This window comes from Crocuta crocuta, unplaced genomic scaffold (assembly GCF_008692635.1).
Source record: "Crocuta crocuta isolate KB4526 unplaced genomic scaffold, BGI_CrCroc_1.0 scaffold335, whole genome shotgun sequence".
Lineage (NCBI taxonomy): Eukaryota > Metazoa > Chordata > Mammalia > Carnivora > Hyaenidae > Crocuta > Crocuta crocuta.
In genome coordinates, this window is record NW_027527440.1 from 324,197 (window position 1) to 344,589 (window position 20,393).

A 20,393-nucleotide genomic window follows, 5' to 3' on the forward strand; every position below is an offset into this window, starting at 1 on the left:
TCTTGGGACAAATAACTGAAATTGGAGATGAGGAGTCAATGATAATGCCCATAACGTTCAGGGCCTACCATACAGTTATTAGCAGGGCCTAGTGCACAGTAAGTCGTGGGTAATTCAGTCTGTTACAGGAATATGGTGTGATTTGCAGTGATTGTTGATGTTACCGTGAAGGCATTTCACTGGTAAAACAATCTCTTCTCGCTGCCTGTCTTCTGATTGGTCCTTAGCGGAGACTAGGCGAAGGAAAAAACAGCAAACGTTCGAGGGTTGAAGAATTTGCCATTGATCCCTTAATCGAGTAGTCGCTACTTTGTAACCGGTCCCTAGAAGGGGCGGGTCTTCCTGGAAATTTTGACTGCAGCTGTTTTCCTGTGACTCAGAGAGCCCAGACTGCGGGAGAAGGTAGGCAATCTGGCCGCCCGCGCTGGGGCTGGATCTCTCACCCCTTAACCCTGACGGCTAAGACCCGCCCTTTCCAACTCCCTTTCCCCGTCTCCAAACCCGCTGGGGCTTGTTTTAACCGCAAACTCAAGGGGTGGAGGAATTTAATCCTGGTGTTCGCTCCCTGGGGGGTTTCTGCAGATTTGGCAGTTTGGGAGAGGGGTCTTAGGGGGGAGGAGGCGCTGGAAAGGGGATTTAGGCATCTCCTGATCATCTCAGGGTCTCTCTTTTTACTTTCCTTCTCTTTGACTTTACTTCCCCCCCCCCTTTCTTTCTTATAGAAAATTGATGTTTTCTCAATTTTGTCTAATTTTATGCTGTGGAAATGGGAATTTCAAACCTCCCCCCACCCCCGACCCCAGTAGGGTTGCAGCCTCTAAACCCTTTACTATAGAAATTTAAGGAACCGACTCTGATCCCTTCTGTTAATATTTGGACGCCGCAAATCTAGTACTGAAATTTTAAAGATTAAATCACTTTCTGTTTCTATCTAAGCTCCACACCTCACTGGTGTGGCAACAGGCTGCAGGGGTGTGGCCCGCTGCGCCATCAGCGCGCTGGCTCCTCCTCCCTCTCCTAGGTGGGTGGCTGAACTGCAATGTGTCTCCACTCTTGGATTCCCGAGGGCCCGCCTTAACACGCAGCCCTCTGGCTCAGTGCCCCCCCTCTATTCTCCCAGCTGCCTCAGATTCAACACTTTGACCTTGGTCAGCTGCTGTGGTCAGTCTTTGCCCACCCGTTGCTAAGGTGCATTTCTGAAGTACCATCCTGAGGGGCGGAGAACTAATGCTGACCCACCATAGTTTGTACTGAGAAGGGTTAGGGAGAAGGTGCAGAAAAGCAAATTGCCCTCAATGAGGGATTTGTTCTGGGGTTAGAATTAGGAAATAAGGCTGTTTCTTTGTAGGAGACGCCTCTGTGCTCTGTCTCTTCACTTGAAAGCCATCCTTGGTGAGTATTGGCAAGCCTCAGAGATTGGGTTGCCTAACACATTTCTTCAGCTGTCGTGGGTCCTCGGTCCTTCTCCTGTTGTAGGCTTCCTATTGATGTTTTTAGAAAATTTTCCCTGTCCTAGCCCCAGCCTGTCCTACCAGAGAGCTTACCCTTGTCAAGCATCTGCATTGAAATCCTTTTCTTGAGCATTCTCTCCTCTCCCCACAGCTGCTACTGCCTTCTGTGTTTCCATTAAATGGGAGCCATTTTGCCACACTCAGCTCTTTTTTTGTAATTTTTTTAATGTTTATTTTTGAGAGACAGAAAATGAGCAGGGGAGGGGCAGAAGAAGAGGGAGACAGAATCTAAAGCAAGTTTCAGGCTCTGAGCTGTCAGCACAGAGCCTTATGCAGGGATCGAATTCACAAGCTGTGAGATCACGTGAGATCACAAGGTGAGCCGAAGATGGATGCTTAACCAACCGAGCCATCCAGGCACCCGCCACACTCAGTTTTTATCCAGTTCTTCAAAATACCGAACACAGAATGAAAAGCCTGATTTATTGGCTAATTTGTGGACATGGGACATGTTGTACAAGACGCACCATTGCTATCAGATGGATGCAACATGGACATTGCTCTGGATGGATGTAGGGTGTGAGGTTTTAGATGGCAATTGGGATGAGCATAGAGGGCTGAGAAGTATCCTCCAGAAGTTTCAGAATCCTTGAGGGGGATGTTGTTCTAGGAAGGAATGTTCCCTTTCTCATGAGCGTCCATATTTTTCAGGCCTGTGGGTTTCTCAGTGAAGGTTGGGCATCCCAGCAACTCATCTACCTCTGGGGCTTTGGATAAGCACATAAGTGTCTGTTTTCTTCAGCATTCTCTGTGCACCAGGCACTTCTGTTTTAGCCCCTTAAGCTGTGTTTTCAATGAAAAGCCCCCTAACTGGTACTGCAGATTGTAGCTCATGTCACCCTTTGACAGAACAGGGAGAGGTACGGTGACCAGTGATTACATTCAGAAAGGTCAGAGGGCAGCTTCCAGAGGTACTGGGGCCAGTGACTAGGACCAGACCCACCTGTTGATTCTCTGGATAAAAGAATCATAATGTAAATCATAATCCAGGTTTGTAAGTTTATCTCCTTGTTGCCGTATCACATGAAATCGTTGTCTAGGGTTATAACAAAATGTGGAAGGTCATGTTGCATGTGTAATATTGATATATACATTAGAATACCTTGGATGGAGGAAACAGTGGTTTCAATTATAAGCTCCCGAAGCAAAGTCACAAAGTAAGTGATTTAGTTGCGGGCACCATTATGAATCAAGAGTGCAAGTCTCTCTGTATAGCATGATCCAAAAAAACAGCCAAGATCTACTTAACAACTGTAACAATCACAACAGGAGCAATACTAGTCTATTACCATTGATTAAATGCTTCCTGTAGGCCAGGCACTATTCTAAGGACTTCACATATGGTTTTCCTTTTAGAAAGAGAATTCTGAGGTTCAAAAGGGTTAAATTAATTACACTTATTCCATATATAGTCCTAAGGAATGGTATATTTGAAAAAGTGGAATTGGTATTTGAACCAGCTTCAGGGTATTTCAGAGACTTCCTCTCTAGTGGGCACTTAGTGAATCTTACAGCTTCCCCACCTGGGTCTGGCATTTAGGAGTCTTACTATTGGCATCTGTGTCTTCTTCTTCACAGCTTCTTTCTCCTTTCTATTAATCCTCTGAATATATTCTCATGCCAGACAGAAGCACATAAGGTCTGGTCTTTGCATGGATAATCTCCAGCATATCACTGTGTTAATGATGTGTCTTTCCCACAGTAACCCTGCATCACCATGGTGCGTCCTTCTGGCCTACTAACCCGCCAAGAGGAGCCAGGTAAGCATGATTCATGACCCTTACTTGCCATTGTATCTTTGGCATCTAGCCCGATGCCTGGCCTGCAGGAGGCCTTCTGGTAATGTTTGTTTGCCACTTGAACTCTGGTCTCTCTCTAGTGCCGCTGAAGAGCATCTGTGTGACTTTGTCCATTCGTGAGTTTGTGGCTGGTGTGTCTGCTACCTTAAACTATGAAAATGAAGAGAAATTTCCTTTGGAGACCTTCTTTGTGTTCCCCATGGATGAAGACTCAGCTGTCTACAACTTTGAGGCCACGGTGGATGGGAAGATCATTAAAGCAGAATTAAAGGATAAGAAGAAGGTACGAGGGATGAGTATATTATCTCCTCCCTTCTTATTTCCTTTATGCATACTCTTAAGATCTCTAGCAAATGCAATTTCACAAAAAAGCTGAGGTTGAATGCTCTTTTCTGCTATTCCCCTGTAGCTGTTCTTTTCCTAAAATCATCTGGAGGGAACAGTCCATCAGGCATTCACAGTGTAGCTGTGAGCTTGGCAAGACCAATCACAGGGCTTCTCGATCAGTCGCTATTTTTCAAACCACTCACTCTTCATTCAGCCATGCCACCTTTTATATCACCTTCCTTTCCCTGTAATCCTTAGGCCCACATCCTCTATGAGAGTGCCATCAGCCACCGCCACCAAGCTTTCCTCCTGGAGGAGGACAAGTGCTCTAGGGACGTCTTCTGTTGCAATGTGGGGAACCTGCAACCTGGGTCAAAGGTGGCACTCACCCTGAAGTACGTGCAGGAGCTGCCCCTGGAAGTAGATGGGGCCCTGCGCTACGTGCTTCCAGCTGTCTTGAATCCTCGATACCGTTGCTCTGGTGAGTATCCTTTTACTTTTGAACATTGGTGGTGGGTGATATAATTTGGGAAACCCCCTCAAGTGTCGTAGGGGCACTAAGAAGTGTGAGAAAGGACAACAGAACTAAGGTAACTTCTCACAGGATCGCCGGAGGACAGTTGTCTTGATATGAAGACTCCCATAGTCCCTTTGGATGACTTGCCTTATGCGTTCAGCATGACTGCCACCATCAGTTCCCAGCATGGCATTGAGAGGATCCAGTCCAACTGCCCTTTGAGTTCTATCGAGTACCTGGGAGATAAGAAGACTTCTGCTCAGGTAATTCATCAGAAAGTACTGTTGTTGCCAACACCCCTATTCTTTGAGTTCTGACCTTGTTCCTCACTCAGTCTTTCCAAAATACTCCTTACTTTCCCCTATTAACTAGAGGGAATCCCACTTTGTTCATTCTTTACCCCCATTTCTTTCCCAGAACCTTCTCTCCATTCTTGTCCCTGCTCCTGACCATTCTCACTCAGGGAGGAAGCCCATAGCCCGCAGCTCTGACCTCAGCCCCAGGCAGCAAGCAGTGATAGTTCTAACATGGCTCTTTTGCTTTTTCCAACTCAGATTTCCTTGGCTGATGGGCACAAATTTGATCGCGATGTGGAACTCCTGATTTACTACAGTGAGGTGCATACCCCCAGTGTAGCTGTGGAGTTGGGGAATCCTAAAAACAACCCAGGTATTTTCTTTCTCCCTTTGGAGTTACCTCCGAAAGGGCAAATCATGTCTTGGAATTACCCTCAAATTCCCCTCACTTTACTTTTCTTCTGTCCAGTAGTAGGTAAAACATTCAAATAGTTTACATTATGGTGTGCAAAAATGGCTAGATACAATGAGTATCATGTGGTTATGTCTTAGAGGCAAGTTTAAGTGAATCAGTAGATAATTGGATCAGGGACATGGACAAATAATTCATAAGAGGAAACACAACGGGTTTAAAAGCATAAATTACAATAATCAGTCTCTACAAGTGCAAATCAAAATAAAATAAAATAAAAATAACTGGAAATGAGTACCTCTTAATCCCTTTTATTTATTTCTGTTATATCCCCTTATCTATTATCTATGGTACTAAGATGTACAAAGCTGCAAAATACATACGTCACAATGATAAGAAGTAGAGCACAGGGAATATAGTCAATAAGATTGTAATAATGTTTGGTGGCAGACGATAACTACACTTACTGTGGTAAGCACTGAGTAATGTATAGAATTGTTGAATCATTATGTTGGGCACCTGAAACTAATATAACATGGTGTGTTCATTATACTTTAGTAAAAAAGTAAATGTTTATTTGTAGGGAAAAAAATAAAATGAACATAGTAATGTGACATTTTCACTTTTCAAATTAATAAAGATTTCCAAATCTGATAATGCCTCATCATTCATCTCCAGAGAGTTTTCATCTCACCCTAGTATCTTAATTTAAGTATATTAAGAAATTATGTATAGTTTCTCAATAAATTTAGTCATGTTTTCTTTCATAGTTTAGCAATAACTTTAGTTTTTAAATTTCTTTAATTTCTCTTATTTTCTAAATTTATTTACCATGTATGTACTGTTCCTTATAACTATATGGGTATAACCCATGTGAGTCTGTTGCTCTCTTGAGCCTTCCTGGGCAGCCATGTCCCTGGATTGCAGGGGCCAAAGCCTAACTGGAGAGGTACTGCCACTTCTGAAGCTTTTTTCACCTTGGTGGAATGGAAGGATGCTTGGGGACAGTCATAGTCACAATGCCATAACTTGGGTTAGGTTCTTACTTCTGTAACTACCCTGCTATGAAGACAGTTTCTTGATGTTTGTTTGGCCAAGGTTAATTAGAGCTCCCTAGTTTGCCCTCACTTGTTCAAACAGTTTTCCTCTGGGCCAAGCTGTCCCTGCTAAGGCTGTTAGAGGATCTCCCTACCTCAACCAGATTTGCTCCAGCTCTTCTTCCATTAAGCTCCATGCTCTGTCTTTGTACATTAGTTCTGTCCTTTTGTACTGGTTTTGTGCTTTCCCTTTGGTGGATCCCCCCTTGGGTATCAATGAAATATGCCCATGGTGGTGACCTGGTCTTCAGTCAGGATTATTTTAATCCACAGAGAAAGTTTTATAATGCTGAATCTTAAAAGGTATGGATTGAGATCTCAGTTTCTTTCCAAGAAGTTCCCTTGGCCCCTATGCAGATTCCTCATTTGTGTTCTATGATGGGCTCTGCAGGCCAGAAGGGGACATCAGGGGCAGCCTTTATGATCCTGTGAATCCCTTCTAGCAGGGCTGCTCAAATCTTGCTTTCTAGATCATATATCTGGTCAAGATGACTTGCTGTTCCCATCCATATAAGGAAGAAAATGAAAATTGGCAGCTTGGCTCACTAAAACCATTGAGAGTTCTACAAAATGAAGCATACCACTATATGATGAAAATACTATCATGTATTTTCATGTATCATATATATATAGTAAATATATTATATATAATTCATAATATATAATATATATTATTTGTATTTATTATTATATATGTTTATTTATTTTGAGAGAGAGAGCACAATCTGGGGAGGGGCAGAGAGAAAGGGAGAGAGAGAATCCCAAGATGCACTGTCAGTGCAGAGTCCAATGTGGGGCCCAAACCCCAGGAGCTGTGAGATTATGACCTGAGGTGAAGTCAAGAGTTGAATGCTCAACTGACTGAGCCACCCAGGTGCCCCCAAAATGTGTATATTTTTAAACTTAGAATGTATTTGACCATATTAAGAACATGATTTTGAATAAGTTATATATATAATTTAATAAAAATAACATAAAGTAGATGAATAATTTTCCAAAATTGTTATTAAGAGCTTAACCTGAGTTAAGGCATAGGTTCAGTTCCTTAAACGAATGATATCACTGAACCCTTAACATAATTTTGAGGCAGGCATTACTACTTGGATTGTTCAGCTGAAGAAACTGAGGCTAGCAAGCAGAAGAGCTAAGGCCTTAAAATGTCTTATTTAAAAACAAGGAAGCAGAGACTCATGAAGGTGAAAAGAATTTGCACCAAGCCAAAGGAATTATAGTAGAAATACCTAGATAGTTCATTCTATATCTGGCATTGTTCTAAACACATGAAACATATGCACCTATTTCATTGTCATGGCAAACTGTCTAATTTACCAGTCTGGTGCCATTCCCACTACAATCAGNAAAAAAAAAAAAAAAAGCTACCCTTCCAATATGTATCCAGTAATCTGGATTTTTTAGAAGTTATTCTTGAACCAGCATTCAAGCAAATATTTGATGAGCTCCACCCATTTTATTTGGAAGCCAGTTTGGTCATTTGGATATCCCAGGGGTAAGAGATTAAAAAGAGCCACATCCTGTAGCCATATTGAATCCCAAGGCTACTGAGAATTTAAACCTATAATCCTGGAATCACTTTATGACAATAAGATATAGGAATTTAATTCTTTATCCTTTTTTATTCTCTGAACTGTAAAACTGGAGTGGATATAATCACCCAGCCATTCTCATTTCATCTCTATCTCAATACTGACATTTCAATTCTTGCATCAGTTTTCATTTGTTCCTCAAAGTAAAAGCAAAGCTTTGACAACCTCATAACATGAGTCAGACTCCCATGGTTTCCTCCATAGTGTTTCTTGGATGATGCTGTTAGAGTGTAAAACACACCTCACTTCTGGAGAGTATTAGTAAATGTTTCATACCCAAAGCAGAGGACTTTCCTTGGTGTGTATGATACTTATACTTTCAGCTCTTGCAAATTGCCAACATAGGAATTGCCCATGAGCTTCATTATTTCAAAAGCATAATTAAAGACTTAAACAAGGACGCCCATAATAAACTGCCTATTGATTTGATTTGAAGAGAAGGTGTCTCTGCAAATAAATTAGCTTGACTCTTCTGGCAAATGCCGGAACATTTTAACTTCATGCATTTCACTGATTTACGTCGCTGCTGGGAAACTAGTGTCCAGTTATATGTTTTTAATTATTGGTTGTGCCTGTAACCTCTACTTTGTTTTTTTTCTTACATATCTTTTCTGCTTCTCTGTCATTTATATGTTTATAACTCACCCCAAACACTTTGCTAGCATATACAGTATGAAGAGCAAATGGTGTTTTAGATTTGGATTTCCTCAGCTCCCTGTGTAACTGACTATTGATTCTTGGGGTCTTCAGTATCCTTGAGTTCCTTTTCATGTTCTAGTGTCCTTATCTTTTCAAAATAGATGGTTTGATGAAAGATCCATCTGCGATGGTGTGTTTCTACCCAAATATCCCAGAAGCTGAGCCATCAGCTACCTGTGGAGAATTCGTCTTCCTCATGGACCGCTCAGGAAGTATGCAGTGCCCCATAAGTAAACAGGATAAATCACAGTTGCGCATAGAGGCGGCTAAGGTAAAGCTAGTTCATTTCTTTTTTTGGTCACGTTCACAAATGAGGATGAATCTCAGGAGTTAAATTAGGGTCAATCTGGAACTTTGGGTGCGTTTCCTGTCTGAGCTATATCTAACATGACCACTCGGAGGCTAGTCTTGGAATATAAGAGCCTGGAGTCATGAAATGTGGGAAGGCCCACCCACGTAAGAGTTAGATTGGTAGGGTATGTATGTCTGAAAGGATCCTCTCTCACTATCTTCCTTGTACTCTCTTCCTTCAGGAAACACTGATTTTGCTGCTGAAGAGTTTGCCTATAAACTGTTATTTCAATATCTATGGATTTGGATCTTCCTTTGAAGCATTCTTTCCGTAAGTTTCTAGAAAGCCTATAGAGTCCAAAAAGATACTTGAAAGACAGAAGTAGGTTGTTAGAAGGGTTACTTACACAGTTGACTTTGGCATTGGGTATTTCAGGTGGGGTTGTTTATAGTGGGGGTCTCTCAATTCAGGGACTCAATACTGAGTGATGTTGAGCAGCTATCATGTCACTGGATGTGTTTGTTTTTCCCAGGAATAGTGTGAAATACAGTCAGGATACCATGGAAGAGGCACTGAGGAGAGTTAAACTTATGCGGGCAGACCTAGGGGGCACGGAAATCTTGACACCACTCCAGGTCATTTACAGAGAACCTTCCATCCCGGGTCACCCCCTACAGGTAGGAACTGGAATAGATCCAGCAGAAAGCAACAGAAAGAATGAAATCTCTGTTCGAGAATTCATACCCCTGAGCTTGGTTGTAGGAATGTTAAAATATGATATAAAATTCAGAGTCTTCTATCATATAGTGAAGAGAATAAGAAATAAGAATAAGAAACATTTAATAGAATTCCTTCCCTTAGCTCCGTGCTGTGGGCTGTGGGTGGTGGAAGTTGTTTACAGAGAGCCACAAAAGCTTTAGGTGGGACGAGAAAGGGGAGGTGATGAAAATCCCAGGTCCCAAACAAACCAGGTAAGAAGACGTGATGCAAGTGACAGGGAACATTAGGGACCTCACATCTGTCTGAAGAGGCATTAGTCTCTGGAATGAAATAGTTGATTTTTCCCAAGGGCAAATTCTGGTATCTTAAAAAATGGTCTTCACGGAGATTTGATGAATGTCTTATTTCTTTCTATAGCTTTTTGTCTTCACAGATGGGGAAGTTACTGACACATTCAGTATAATTAAAGAAGTTCGGAACCACAGACTGAGGCACAGGTAGGAAGAGAATGTGAGTTCTGGGTGACTGACCTGGGTAGTACCACACATAGTCTAGTGCCGCATCATACCAGTGTTGACATTCCTTTCAGAGGCGAAAGTCATTCAAGAATTTTAGCTTTGCTGGCTAACAAGTTTTTTCTACAGCATTTCCCCCTCTTTAGTAGAAGATAAAAGTCATTTTATAAATAATGTCAATAACACCATAACACCATTGTCCTTTATTCTTTCTGTATCATAATGGAAACAAAAATTGGATAGTAAGACAGTTTTTTTAAAAAAATTTAAAATGTTTTATTTATGTTTGAGAGAGAATGAGACAGATAGCAAATGGGGAAGGGGCAGAGAAATAGAGGCAGAATCTGAAGCAGGCCACAGGCTCTAAGCTGCCACCTGTCAGCACAGAGCCTGACACAGGGCTTGAACTCATGAACAGTGACATCATGACCTGAGCCGAAGTTGGACATTTAACCAACTGAGCCACTCAGGTGCCCCAAGACGTTTTTTGTTTTTTTTTTTTTAACTATAACCATTTTTATCAAAGTAAAACATACACAAAACGACACAAATCATAAGTATACATCTGGGTGCATCACAGAGTTGATCACTACCAATTTATCCTCTCCAGAGGAAATAGCTTTCCTGACCTATAACACCATGGATTATTTTTGCTTGTTTTCAAATAAAAATAAATGGGTTATACATGTTTTTGCTTCTGTGTATCTTCTTGCCCTCAGCAGTATGTTGACGTTCATACCTATTTTGCATGGAGCCATGGTTAATTTTCATGGGTGTGTAATATCCCAATAGAATGATAGGTAGTTATAGTTCACCTGGATTGTGTGTGTGTGCGCGTGCGCGCGTGTGTGTGTGTTGTGTGAAGTAGGGGCCAATTTTCATTATCTTCTCATGTTGATATCATATTGACCCTGTACCATTTATTGAAAAGTCCTCTGCTCACTGAGGTGCAGTGTCATTTTTGTCACAAATAGGCATCTACACATGTAGTATTTGTTCCTCGGTCCTTTGTTCCATCCTATTAGTCTATCTAGACCTGTGCCAGTACTATACCAGATCAACTTATGTAGCTCCCTGACCAATGTTGATTTCCAATAGAGTAAGTCTTCACCTTTTTTCCCCCAAGATTGTCTCAGCTATTTGTATTTTAAAATTCGTTTGTCAGTTTTTACCAAAAAAGGAAACTGTTGAGATATTGACTAGAGTTGCATTGCCTTTAGGGGTGCCTGGCTGGCTCAGTCAGTAGAGCATGTGACTCTTGATCTCTGGGTCATGAGTTTGAGCCCCATGTTGGGCATAGAGATTACTTTAAAAGGGAGAGAGAATTATATTGATTTTAAATGTCAGTTTTAGGACAAGTTAGTATTTATTATATTGAGTATTCTAATCTATTTAGATGGTGTATCTGTCCATTTATGTAAGTCTTTCTTCATTCTTCTGAATGTGCATTTCCAATATTTTATTTAAATATTTAAACCTGTAGAGAAGTTCGAAGAACAGAACAATAGACACTCATATACCCTTCTACTACATGTCAGTGTTTTTGCACATTTGCTTCACCTATTTTTTGTCTGAAATATTTGAGAGCAAACCACAGATACTGTAATTTTTCACATGCAAATAAGGATGCACCTCATCTTCTAACAAGGACATCCTGATGAGTTACCACAATGAAACTATTAAACTCAGGATATTTAATGTTTAGATGACACTATCTAAGTACAGGTTGTATTTGCCAAGGTTTCTAAAACTGTCCTTTATAGATTTTTGTTGTTTGTCTTTGCTTTTGTTCCCAGAGGAAATCCAAGACCAAACATTTTATTTCATTGTTACATTTCCTTAATCTTCTTTACTCTGGGAGAGATCCTTGGCTTTTCATTATCTTGAATGACATTGATATTTTTAAAGAGGACTAGCTAGTTATTTTTATAGAGTGTCAATTTATGTTTGTGTTTGATTACTTAAATTCATGTTTAGGTTAATATTAAATATTTTGGGAAGAAATATTCCAAAAGTAACATTGGGTCTGCTGATAGATTTGACCACTTTGTTAAAAGGTGGTATCTGACAGATAACTTTGAAATTTTGTAAACATCTTGTTCTCAACAAATGTTTACTCAGTAGACTTAGCATACACTGATGATTATTACCCAAATGTTATTACTGTCAGTGGTTACAAATGGTGATTTTTAAGTTCGGTCAACTTTTCCAGATTAGTTGGCATCTTACTGTAAAGAAGAGTTTCTTGGGGCACCAGGGTGGCTCAATCCGTTGAGTATCCGACTTCAGCTCAGGTCATGATCTCGTGGTTAATGAGTTTGAGCCCCACATCAGACTTACTGTTGTCGGTGCAGAGCGTGCTTCAGATCCTCTGACCCCCTCCCTCTGCCACTCCCTGTCTTGTGCTCTCTCAAATATAAATAAACGTTAAAAAAAAAAGATTTTCTCTCCCCCTCCCTCCCTCTCTTCCTTTTGTTGTACCGATATATACTTTGGGATTCTTTCAAAATTTTAGATTATTTTTCCATTTTTTAAGATTCATTACTTTCAGTTTTCATTTAGATTCTCAAAAATTCCAGTTTTGGCCAGCGGGAACCGCTTTTCACTTGCTCCTGTGTCTTTTTCATGGGTCTCTTTGGTTTTTGAATATTTCCTTTCTTTCTTATAAAAGAGTACAGACTCATCTGTACTTTTCCATCCCTGGAGCCAGTTATTTCTACAAGAAGCCTAGTTTCTTTTAGTGAAAATGATACATAAAGGTCAGTATTTGAGTGTTATGTGTAACTCCGTTATTGGGCTCATCTTGATTGTAGCCATTTTTGGCAGACTTAACTAGCAATTATTAAAAGAATTTGTTTTAACTGATGGCCCTATTTCCAAGGTAATAACATAAATTCTTTCTCTTTTTTTTTTCTATTCCATATTTGTGCCTTTTTTCCTCCATGGAGAGAAACCTGATTTCCCATAAAATTAGTAAATGTACTCATTTCCTTAATCCAACAATACACACAAAATCTCTCTGTAATGTTTTATAATTATTTGTGTAGAGGTTTTCATGCATTTGTTATTAGATTTTTCCCTAGGTGTTTGATACTATTTTATTTTAATTTTTAAGTGTTTATTTATTTGGAGGGCATAGAGTGAGGGAGGGAGAGAGAGAATCCCAGGCAGGCCCCATATGGCCAGCACAGATCCAGACACGGGCCTTGATCCCACAAACCGTGAGATTATGACCTAAGCCGAAATCCAGAGTGAGACACTTAACTAACTGAACCACCCAGGTGCCCCTGATACTATTTTAAATAGTATTTAAAATCATTTTATTCACTGGGCACTTATTTCTATATAGAAATTGATTATAATGGCTTTTAAAATTTACATGGACCTTTTATTCAGTGACTTTGCCTTATTTAAATGTTAATTCCAATAGCATATTTTAGATTCGTGTAGGTTTTCTGTGGCTAGTTATGTTTGCAAATGATGTCAGCTTTACTTTTTCCTTTGTAGTTCTTACATCTCTTTTTCTTCCCCTCCCTGTTGCCCTGGAAAAGAGCTTTAGTACAAACCGGAATAGATATGGCCACAGCTGTCATTCTTATCTTGTTTTAAAAGGACTTTAGAGGGAACATGTTCAACACTGCATCAATAAGCATGATTGTTGGCTATAGGTTTTTGTTTGTTTGTTTTTTTGTAGATATCCTTTTTCAGATTAGGGAAATTTTATTTACGTTGAGAGTTATCAGATTAAGAAAATTTTATTTCTGTTTTGAGAGTTCTTTTTTCTTTCTTTTTTAATAAAAATCATGAATGATTGTTGAATTACATCAAATGCATTTTATGTATCTGTTGAGATGAGCATATGATTTTACCTTTTTTCTTTTAATGTGTGAATTATAACAACTAGTGTTAGTCCAACTTTGCCTTTCTGAAATAAACCCAAATTAGTTGTGATCTATTAACCTTTTATAAAATGTATTTTTGGAGTCAGTTGGCTGATAAATTTAGGATTTTTTTAACTTTAAGATTTTTAAATGTATTTTCATGAGAAATATCAACATGTATTTTCTTTTCTTACAATGTTCTTGTCAGGTTTTGATGCTGTTGTTATTTTGCCATCAGAAAATGAGCAAAAAATTATCTCTCTTTGTATTATCTGAAAGATTTTATTTATTAATGTTTTTAAAAAACAATTGCTTAAGGTTATTTATTTACTTTGGGAGGGAGTAGGAGAGGCAGAGAGAGGAGGAGAGAGAGAGAATTCCAAGCAGGCTCTACACTGTTAGCACAGAGCCCGATGCGGGGATCAAACACATGAACCATGAGATTATGACCTGAGCTGAAATCAAGAGTCAGATGCTTAATTGACTGTGCCACCCAGGCATCCCTCTTTATTAAATGTTTACTAGAAGTTTTCAGGAGGCTTTTTTTTTGTGTGGGAAAGTTTTTCAATCTCTTTCATTGAAACGAACTATTCCTACTTTTATACGTTTTTGCTTTTTACAGAAATTTATATATTTTACCTAAATTTTAAGTGTCTTTGCATAAAATTCTCATATGCTATATTGCCTTATTTTGTTGTTAAATTTTGTAGAATCTGTGATATATTACCTTTTCATTCCTGATGTTGGTCATTTGTGTCTTCTCTGGTTTTTTCCTTGCCCGAAATGTGTGTCAATTTTAATAATCCTTTCAGAGCACTTTTGAGGTTTTTTTCATCCCCACTATTGCATGGTAGTTTTTTTATATCAATAATGTCACTGCCATCTTGATTATTTTCATTTCTCTTTAAATTCTTTGGGTTTATTGTCCATCCTTTTTCTAACATCTGAGGATGGATGCTTAGGTGGTTGATTTTAGGCTTCCTTTTCTTTTCTAATATATGCATTTAGATCTATAAATTTGAACATATCTATATCTGAGTCCCTAAATTTGGATCTGTCATTTTCCACTGGTATCCACTTACGAGTAGTATCATCATGATTTGTTAAAGCTTAGGTTATTCAGAAGTATCGTGTGTAATTTCCCAATATTTGGGGATTTTCTATTCCTTTCTTAGGTGTCAGATATTTTATATGAAAAGTTGTAGAACTCCTCTGAGCCTCTAGACAATGTTCTCTTCCCTCTGCAAGGATTGACTCTTTCCTTCTGGCGGGTTGGTAGACTAGAAGCAGAGCCTCCTACTCCAATTTGAGTCAAATGAGCTTCAGTCATTTGACAGCTGGTTCATTTCAGATTCATTTCTACCTATAGGGTGTAGTTATACAGGGTTTTGTTTAAGAAAAAAAAAAAAAAACCCTGAGGTGTCGTAAGGGCAACTTCTCTTTGGAAAGTCTAAGTCTGAAACCATTTTAGTTTTTCAGTCTTTCGAGTCATCTATTTTGTACTTGGCACTATCTTCAGGGGTAACAGGATACCATCTCATCTCTCTTGGCCTCTCTCCTCTCTTAGGTCATGGCCTGTACATTCCTGTTTTCAAAAAGACTGTTAAGAATACTGTATATAGCTTTTCCAGGTCTCTAATGACTGGAACAACTTTGGCATTGCTGTGAGCAGAGCTGTCCTATGGTGTTCTCCTTTAGGTCAAAATCATATATTTAAGTTCCAATTCACCTACTTGCTAGCTGTTTGGATCAATCAACTAACATCCCTATTTTAATTTCCTCATTTGAAAATGAGGATAATAGCAGTACTTATGGGTTTGCTGTGAGGGCTAAAAGGGCATACCTAAGTAAAGCATTAGGAACTGTGCTTGACACACAATATGTGCTAGATAAATTGTTGCCACTATTGTAATTATTATCCTTATTATTGTCACCATAGATGACTTAAGTAAGTTCTAGGCGTATTGTTAGCCATCAATGACTGTTTAGCTTTAGCTTTACATGTAAAACACTTAAACTTGCACATAAAAGCCCTTTAGAAGCCATAAGGAATGTAGGCTACGGTTGCAAGGCCATATTGGAAATTTAAAGATGATCATATCGAGATGCTGGCAGGCTGTGGTCTCTAGGGGCATTGTCACAGGGAAGTCACCATAATTAGAAGTCCGGTTGTTAACCCTACAAGTTTAGAGTGTTAATCCTGATGCTGATGTCACCAGAATTGGAGATGATGACTCACCCAATTCAAAAGAGACTGATACATAAGACAAAATTTCAGTGTATTGATTTACAATGAGAAGTTTTGTCATGCCTTCTAAAAATGCTTATATTAGTGTTTCCAACACATTCTGTTTATAGACAGTTCTAGTTAGGAAACCAAATTGTGATTAAAAAGCTACTTGGTGCACATGGACTCTGGCAGGGAGAGAACTCTCCAGTTAGAAGAGCAGCCCTTCCCACCCTAAGACTGGTAATGCCAGGGCAGATATGGCTCCAGCACAATGTTAGTAAGGCACTGATGATAGTGTCTATTTGATCCTCACTTTCCCACTTTCCCCCACCATTCTTCGGATTTATTATTAAAATAATTGATGAGGATATGGTCCTAAGATTTTGTTTTTGTTTTTGTTTTTGTTTCTGCTTCTAGAATCAGTATAATATATAATGTTTTGCCAGGGGGATCTTATGGCCAGATAGACCAGTCCTCAAATGTCATCTCAACCATTTAGTGGGTGTGTGATCTTGTGACGTATTTCCTAAATTTGTTGGCCCTCTATTTCTTACCTGCAAAAGGAAGCATAAGTTTGCCTCTTAGGAGTCTTGTGATGATTAAATTGTCACATTAATTTAAGGCATTTGGTTCCCGATTTGGGTCAAGGAACTAGACTAGCTCTTTATCTCTTTATGTATTTTTGACTATTATATATTAATTTATAATTTTCCTCTGTAGTACCTGTCTCTCACCTCTCATCCTTGTATAATTGCAGATGTTTCTCCTTTGGGATTGGAGAAGGAGCCTCCACCAGCCTAATAAAAGGCATTGCCCGAGTAGGAGGTGGCACTTCAGAATTTATCACAGGCAAGGACAGGATGCAGTCCAAGGTGAGGACAGACCTTGTGTTCAGAGGGCCTCATGATCCTGAGGGGGTGTGGAGTGGGGGTTGGGGGAGAGACACTGCCACAAAGGCAGAAGCAAGAGCTTGATGCCAGATTTCTTTTTCTTATATTCACAACTCCTTGGGCTATAATACATAGTGGGGCTCCTTTTGACTTGATGTAAACTTACCCACTGTAAGTTTCTGGAGAAATGGCATATGGTCCTAGTAGTTGGAGAGCCAGAGACAAGATGCCAGAGGAGTTCAGGGCTTTGTGTTTAAGACCAGAAACAAAGAAATGAAGAATTGTGACCATCATGATCCAGATTCTAGATATATGCTCGAGGAACACGTTCAGTGCTATATCCTGTCCTCCATGCAAATGAGATGAAGAGAACAAGAAGGACCAAATGTGGTATGTCTGGTAGATTGGCAGAGAGAGTAAATTCATACTCCATGTGATCAGTATATACAAGGGAACGTCTTCCTCTGCTTATGTTTGCAAGTTCCTCTTTCTTGGGTGATGCCATCCTTTACTTTATCATCCCTTACCCTTACCATCCCCTAGTATAATATTAAGGAATAAGCATAACATACTGTGTTGCGTAGCACCTGGTGCATAATAAATATTCAGCTAATAGTAGTTATTATTGCCATTATTATTTTTGGGCTTAGTCTGTTCTCTGTCCTCCACCAGGCACTTAGCACCCTAAAACGTGCTCTACAGCCTGCGGTAGAGGATGTTTCTGTGAACTGGGATTTGCCTCGTGGCCTGTCTGCTAAAATACTTTCACCAGAACAGACCGTCCTCTATAAGGGTCAGAGGTTAATCGTCTATGCCCAGTTGACTGGGACCATGCCGGTGAGTTCCTATTCTTGTTTATTCCCTCTAGTCAGGATAGCAACTGCCCCGACCTCTGCTCTTGACACTTTTCTTAAAACTGGTGGAGTCTTATCAAATGATCATACTTGTCAGGTGGAGCCCACCTATCCCCTTCTCCATGATTTCAGGTTTCTGATTTCCTGAGCTACCTGGGTCCTAGTAAGAAATTTTATTGTGTTGGGTTGGGTTGGAGAGTGGCCCCAGTTGTGACCTTTCTCTTGGTGACCTCTCCCTGCCATCATGTCTACTCTTCTCTACTTTGTAGCCAGCAGAGAGAACAGGAGAAGTTTGCCTCAAGTACACACTCCAGGGCAAGAGTTTTGAGAATAAGGTGACATTTTCTCTACAACCCAAGCTCGATGACAAGTGAGAATCCAGTTTTCCTTCACTTTTTTATTTTCTTTTTTTTTTTTTTGTCTCTGCCAACCTTGAGGGTTGACTTCTTTCTCTTAATTTGGGGCTGGCTCAATTGTGTCCTTACAAACACTTCTCTTTTCTAACCCAATTCAAGTCTTATCTCTCCCTTCATCTGGCTTTTTCTTCCCTTTGCCAAGGCTAACTTTTGAGGGCCCTGAGTAACTGGTATGTGTGTGCTCTTCCCTAAGTTGCAGGGATTATTTTCTTCTAGCTTCACTATTCACCGCCTTGCTGCCAAGGCCTTTCTCCAGAGCATGGACATGGGCTTCGGGGAGACTCCAGCAAGATTTAAAAAAGATGTGCTTAAAGTCAGCATTGACTGTGGAGTCATAAGCTCCCACACAGCTTTCATTGCCGTCAACAAGGACCTCAACAAGCCAGTTCAGGGGCCCTTGGCTCGTAGGGACATTCCAAGGCCAATGCTACTGGGTGCTACTACAGTGATGAAACAGTGCAGAAGAATTGGTGAGTGAGTTTTACCCCATTTGAACTCATGTGAAACAAGGGACCCTCGATATCTAAACATGTTATTTGAAGTAAAAGCTTGTGAACTTGAATTTTTTCCCTTGTCTCTCCACATATAGGATATCTGGCTGGTGTGGTAGGTACCTTTCTAGGGAACTAGAAAATCCCGCTGGCAAGAAGATTTTAAATAATCCAACGGGGGAAGAAACAAGAAAAATTGAAACAGAAAGTACACATACACATTGAGTATTCACACTGTCTAAATCTGAAGCTAATGTATCCTATGGAGAATTAGATGGTTAATGATTATACAGGTAGCTGATGGTAGTGATTTGATAGTGTTAGGGAATGGATGTCTCAAGTGTAAGCCAGGCAGGCTTAAGTACAAATATTAGGGGCTTGAGAGTTAGGGTCCGGTAGAGAAATTCTCTGGGCAGGATCCTGTGACCAGGGGGGAATGTGTGATGTTGGTTGTAGAGGCAGGCTTCAAGTTGAGCCCAGATTTTTGTTGGACAGCCGAGTGTATGATGGTACCATTTATTTAAATAGAGTAACTAAAAAATAGGAGCCAGTTTAGAGGGTAGCATGTTGAGTTATTTTTGAATATTTTGAATTTGAGACCCCTATGGAATATCCATATGAAGATGTCTTGTAGAAATACAGATAGATGGTTTTGCTGTTCAGAGGAAAGTTCAGGGATGATGATACACATTTGGAAATATTTAACATGTAGGTAGTAACTAAAGTCCTAAAGTCATGAGAAGAGATGAGATTATTCAGAGGGCATGTATAGAGTGAGATGAAAGGGGGATGAAATGGAAACACTAAAGAAAACCCAGTATCTAGGTATAGGTAGTAAGAGGATTCCCCAAACCATAATAAAAAGGAATGAAGTAGGGTGAAAAGTGAGTGCATGTTCAAAACAAAGGAAACTGTGATCTAAAAAAGGGGAGTTATCAAAGTGTAAGATACTGCTGACAAGTCAAAGAAAAAAACTGAAAGGGGACTATTGGGTTATTATCAAAGAAGTTTCTGGTGATGTAATCAAGAGTGATTTCACTGGCTTAGATCAGGAAAGAATTCATATTACAGAATGCTAAAGGGTAAAGAGAGGTAGGAAATGAATGTATAGACACTTGATAAACATTAGACTGGAAAGGGGAAGGAATAGAAAGTGATATCTCCAGAAGGTGGAGTTTTGTGTGTTATTATATCTCTTTAAAGTTTCAGAATGGGGGAGATTTGAGGATGTTGTAATGCCCAAAGCAGAGTGTCAATAGAGAGGGCTGACACTTTTGGGAGAAAAATGGGGTAGCTAATTGGGATGGGTATCTGAGGAAGTGAGAGATGACTTGTAGAGCAGCAGTGAAAGCCAGGAAGGACAAGTAGTAGGACACTCTCTCTCACTGTTGCCAGGAGGGGGAGGAAAGGTGGTGGAATTTGATTCTAGTTCACAAACCAACTGAGAGGCAAGTGCTTAGAGTTTCTGTCTGATAGGTTTTCTATAGTTTTAATGAAAGAGACACGAAGACTAGCTACCGAGTATGAGGCAAAAAATGGTAGAAGAGAGAGTTTGAGGAAAGGATTTGAAGTAGCTCTGTGGACAATTGGAGCGTGCAGTTCCCAGGGAAAAAATAAAGACTGCCTGGAAGTGTTGAGGGTACAGTTTAGTTTTGATCCCTTGCCTTTTTTAGTGGCACCAAACTAGCAGAGAGGAGTACAGTCCATGTGAGTCATTTCGGCAGGACATAGCAGCTTTGGTGTAAGAACAAAGGGAGCAGAGTGTTGATGTACTTTTGAGGCTGGGGTTTTGCCTGATGGGTGTCATGGAAAGGAAATCAGGGACATGGAATTGAAGAGGGT

At 40.0% G+C, this 20,393-nt stretch overlaps 1 protein-coding gene across 3 annotated transcripts in view; it reads left to right on the forward strand.

Annotated features, from left to right (window-relative positions):
- Window positions 1–365: 365 nt before the first annotated feature.
- VWA5A (von Willebrand factor A domain containing 5A) overlaps window positions 366–20,393 on the forward strand; it is a 33,498-nt gene continuing 13,470 nt past the window's right edge. For 2 of the 3 annotated variants that reach the window (XM_077760278.1, XM_077760292.1), the window contains exons 1-14: window positions 1,348–1,392; window positions 3,214–3,271; window positions 3,391–3,593; window positions 3,896–4,118; window positions 4,242–4,417; window positions 4,709–4,823; window positions 8,364–8,533; window positions 8,796–8,884; window positions 9,087–9,231; window positions 9,692–9,771; window positions 16,658–16,772; window positions 17,463–17,627; window positions 17,914–18,014; window positions 18,277–18,530. In XM_077760278.1, coding sequence (XP_077616404.1) covers window positions 3,229–3,271; window positions 3,391–3,593; window positions 3,896–4,118; window positions 4,242–4,417; window positions 4,709–4,823; window positions 8,364–8,533; window positions 8,796–8,884; window positions 9,087–9,231; window positions 9,692–9,771; window positions 16,658–16,772; window positions 17,463–17,627; window positions 17,914–18,014; window positions 18,277–18,530 — 1,879 coding nt within the window. In that variant the 5' untranslated portion in view covers window positions 1,348–1,392; window positions 3,214–3,228. Of the gene's footprint in view, window positions 403–1,347; window positions 1,393–3,213; window positions 3,272–3,390; window positions 3,594–3,895; window positions 4,119–4,241; window positions 4,418–4,708; window positions 4,824–8,363; window positions 8,534–8,795; window positions 8,885–9,086; window positions 9,232–9,691; window positions 9,772–16,657; window positions 16,773–17,462; window positions 17,628–17,913; window positions 18,015–18,276; window positions 18,531–20,393 lie in introns of those variants that run through there. The other variant, XM_077760285.1, reaches the window with a different exon arrangement.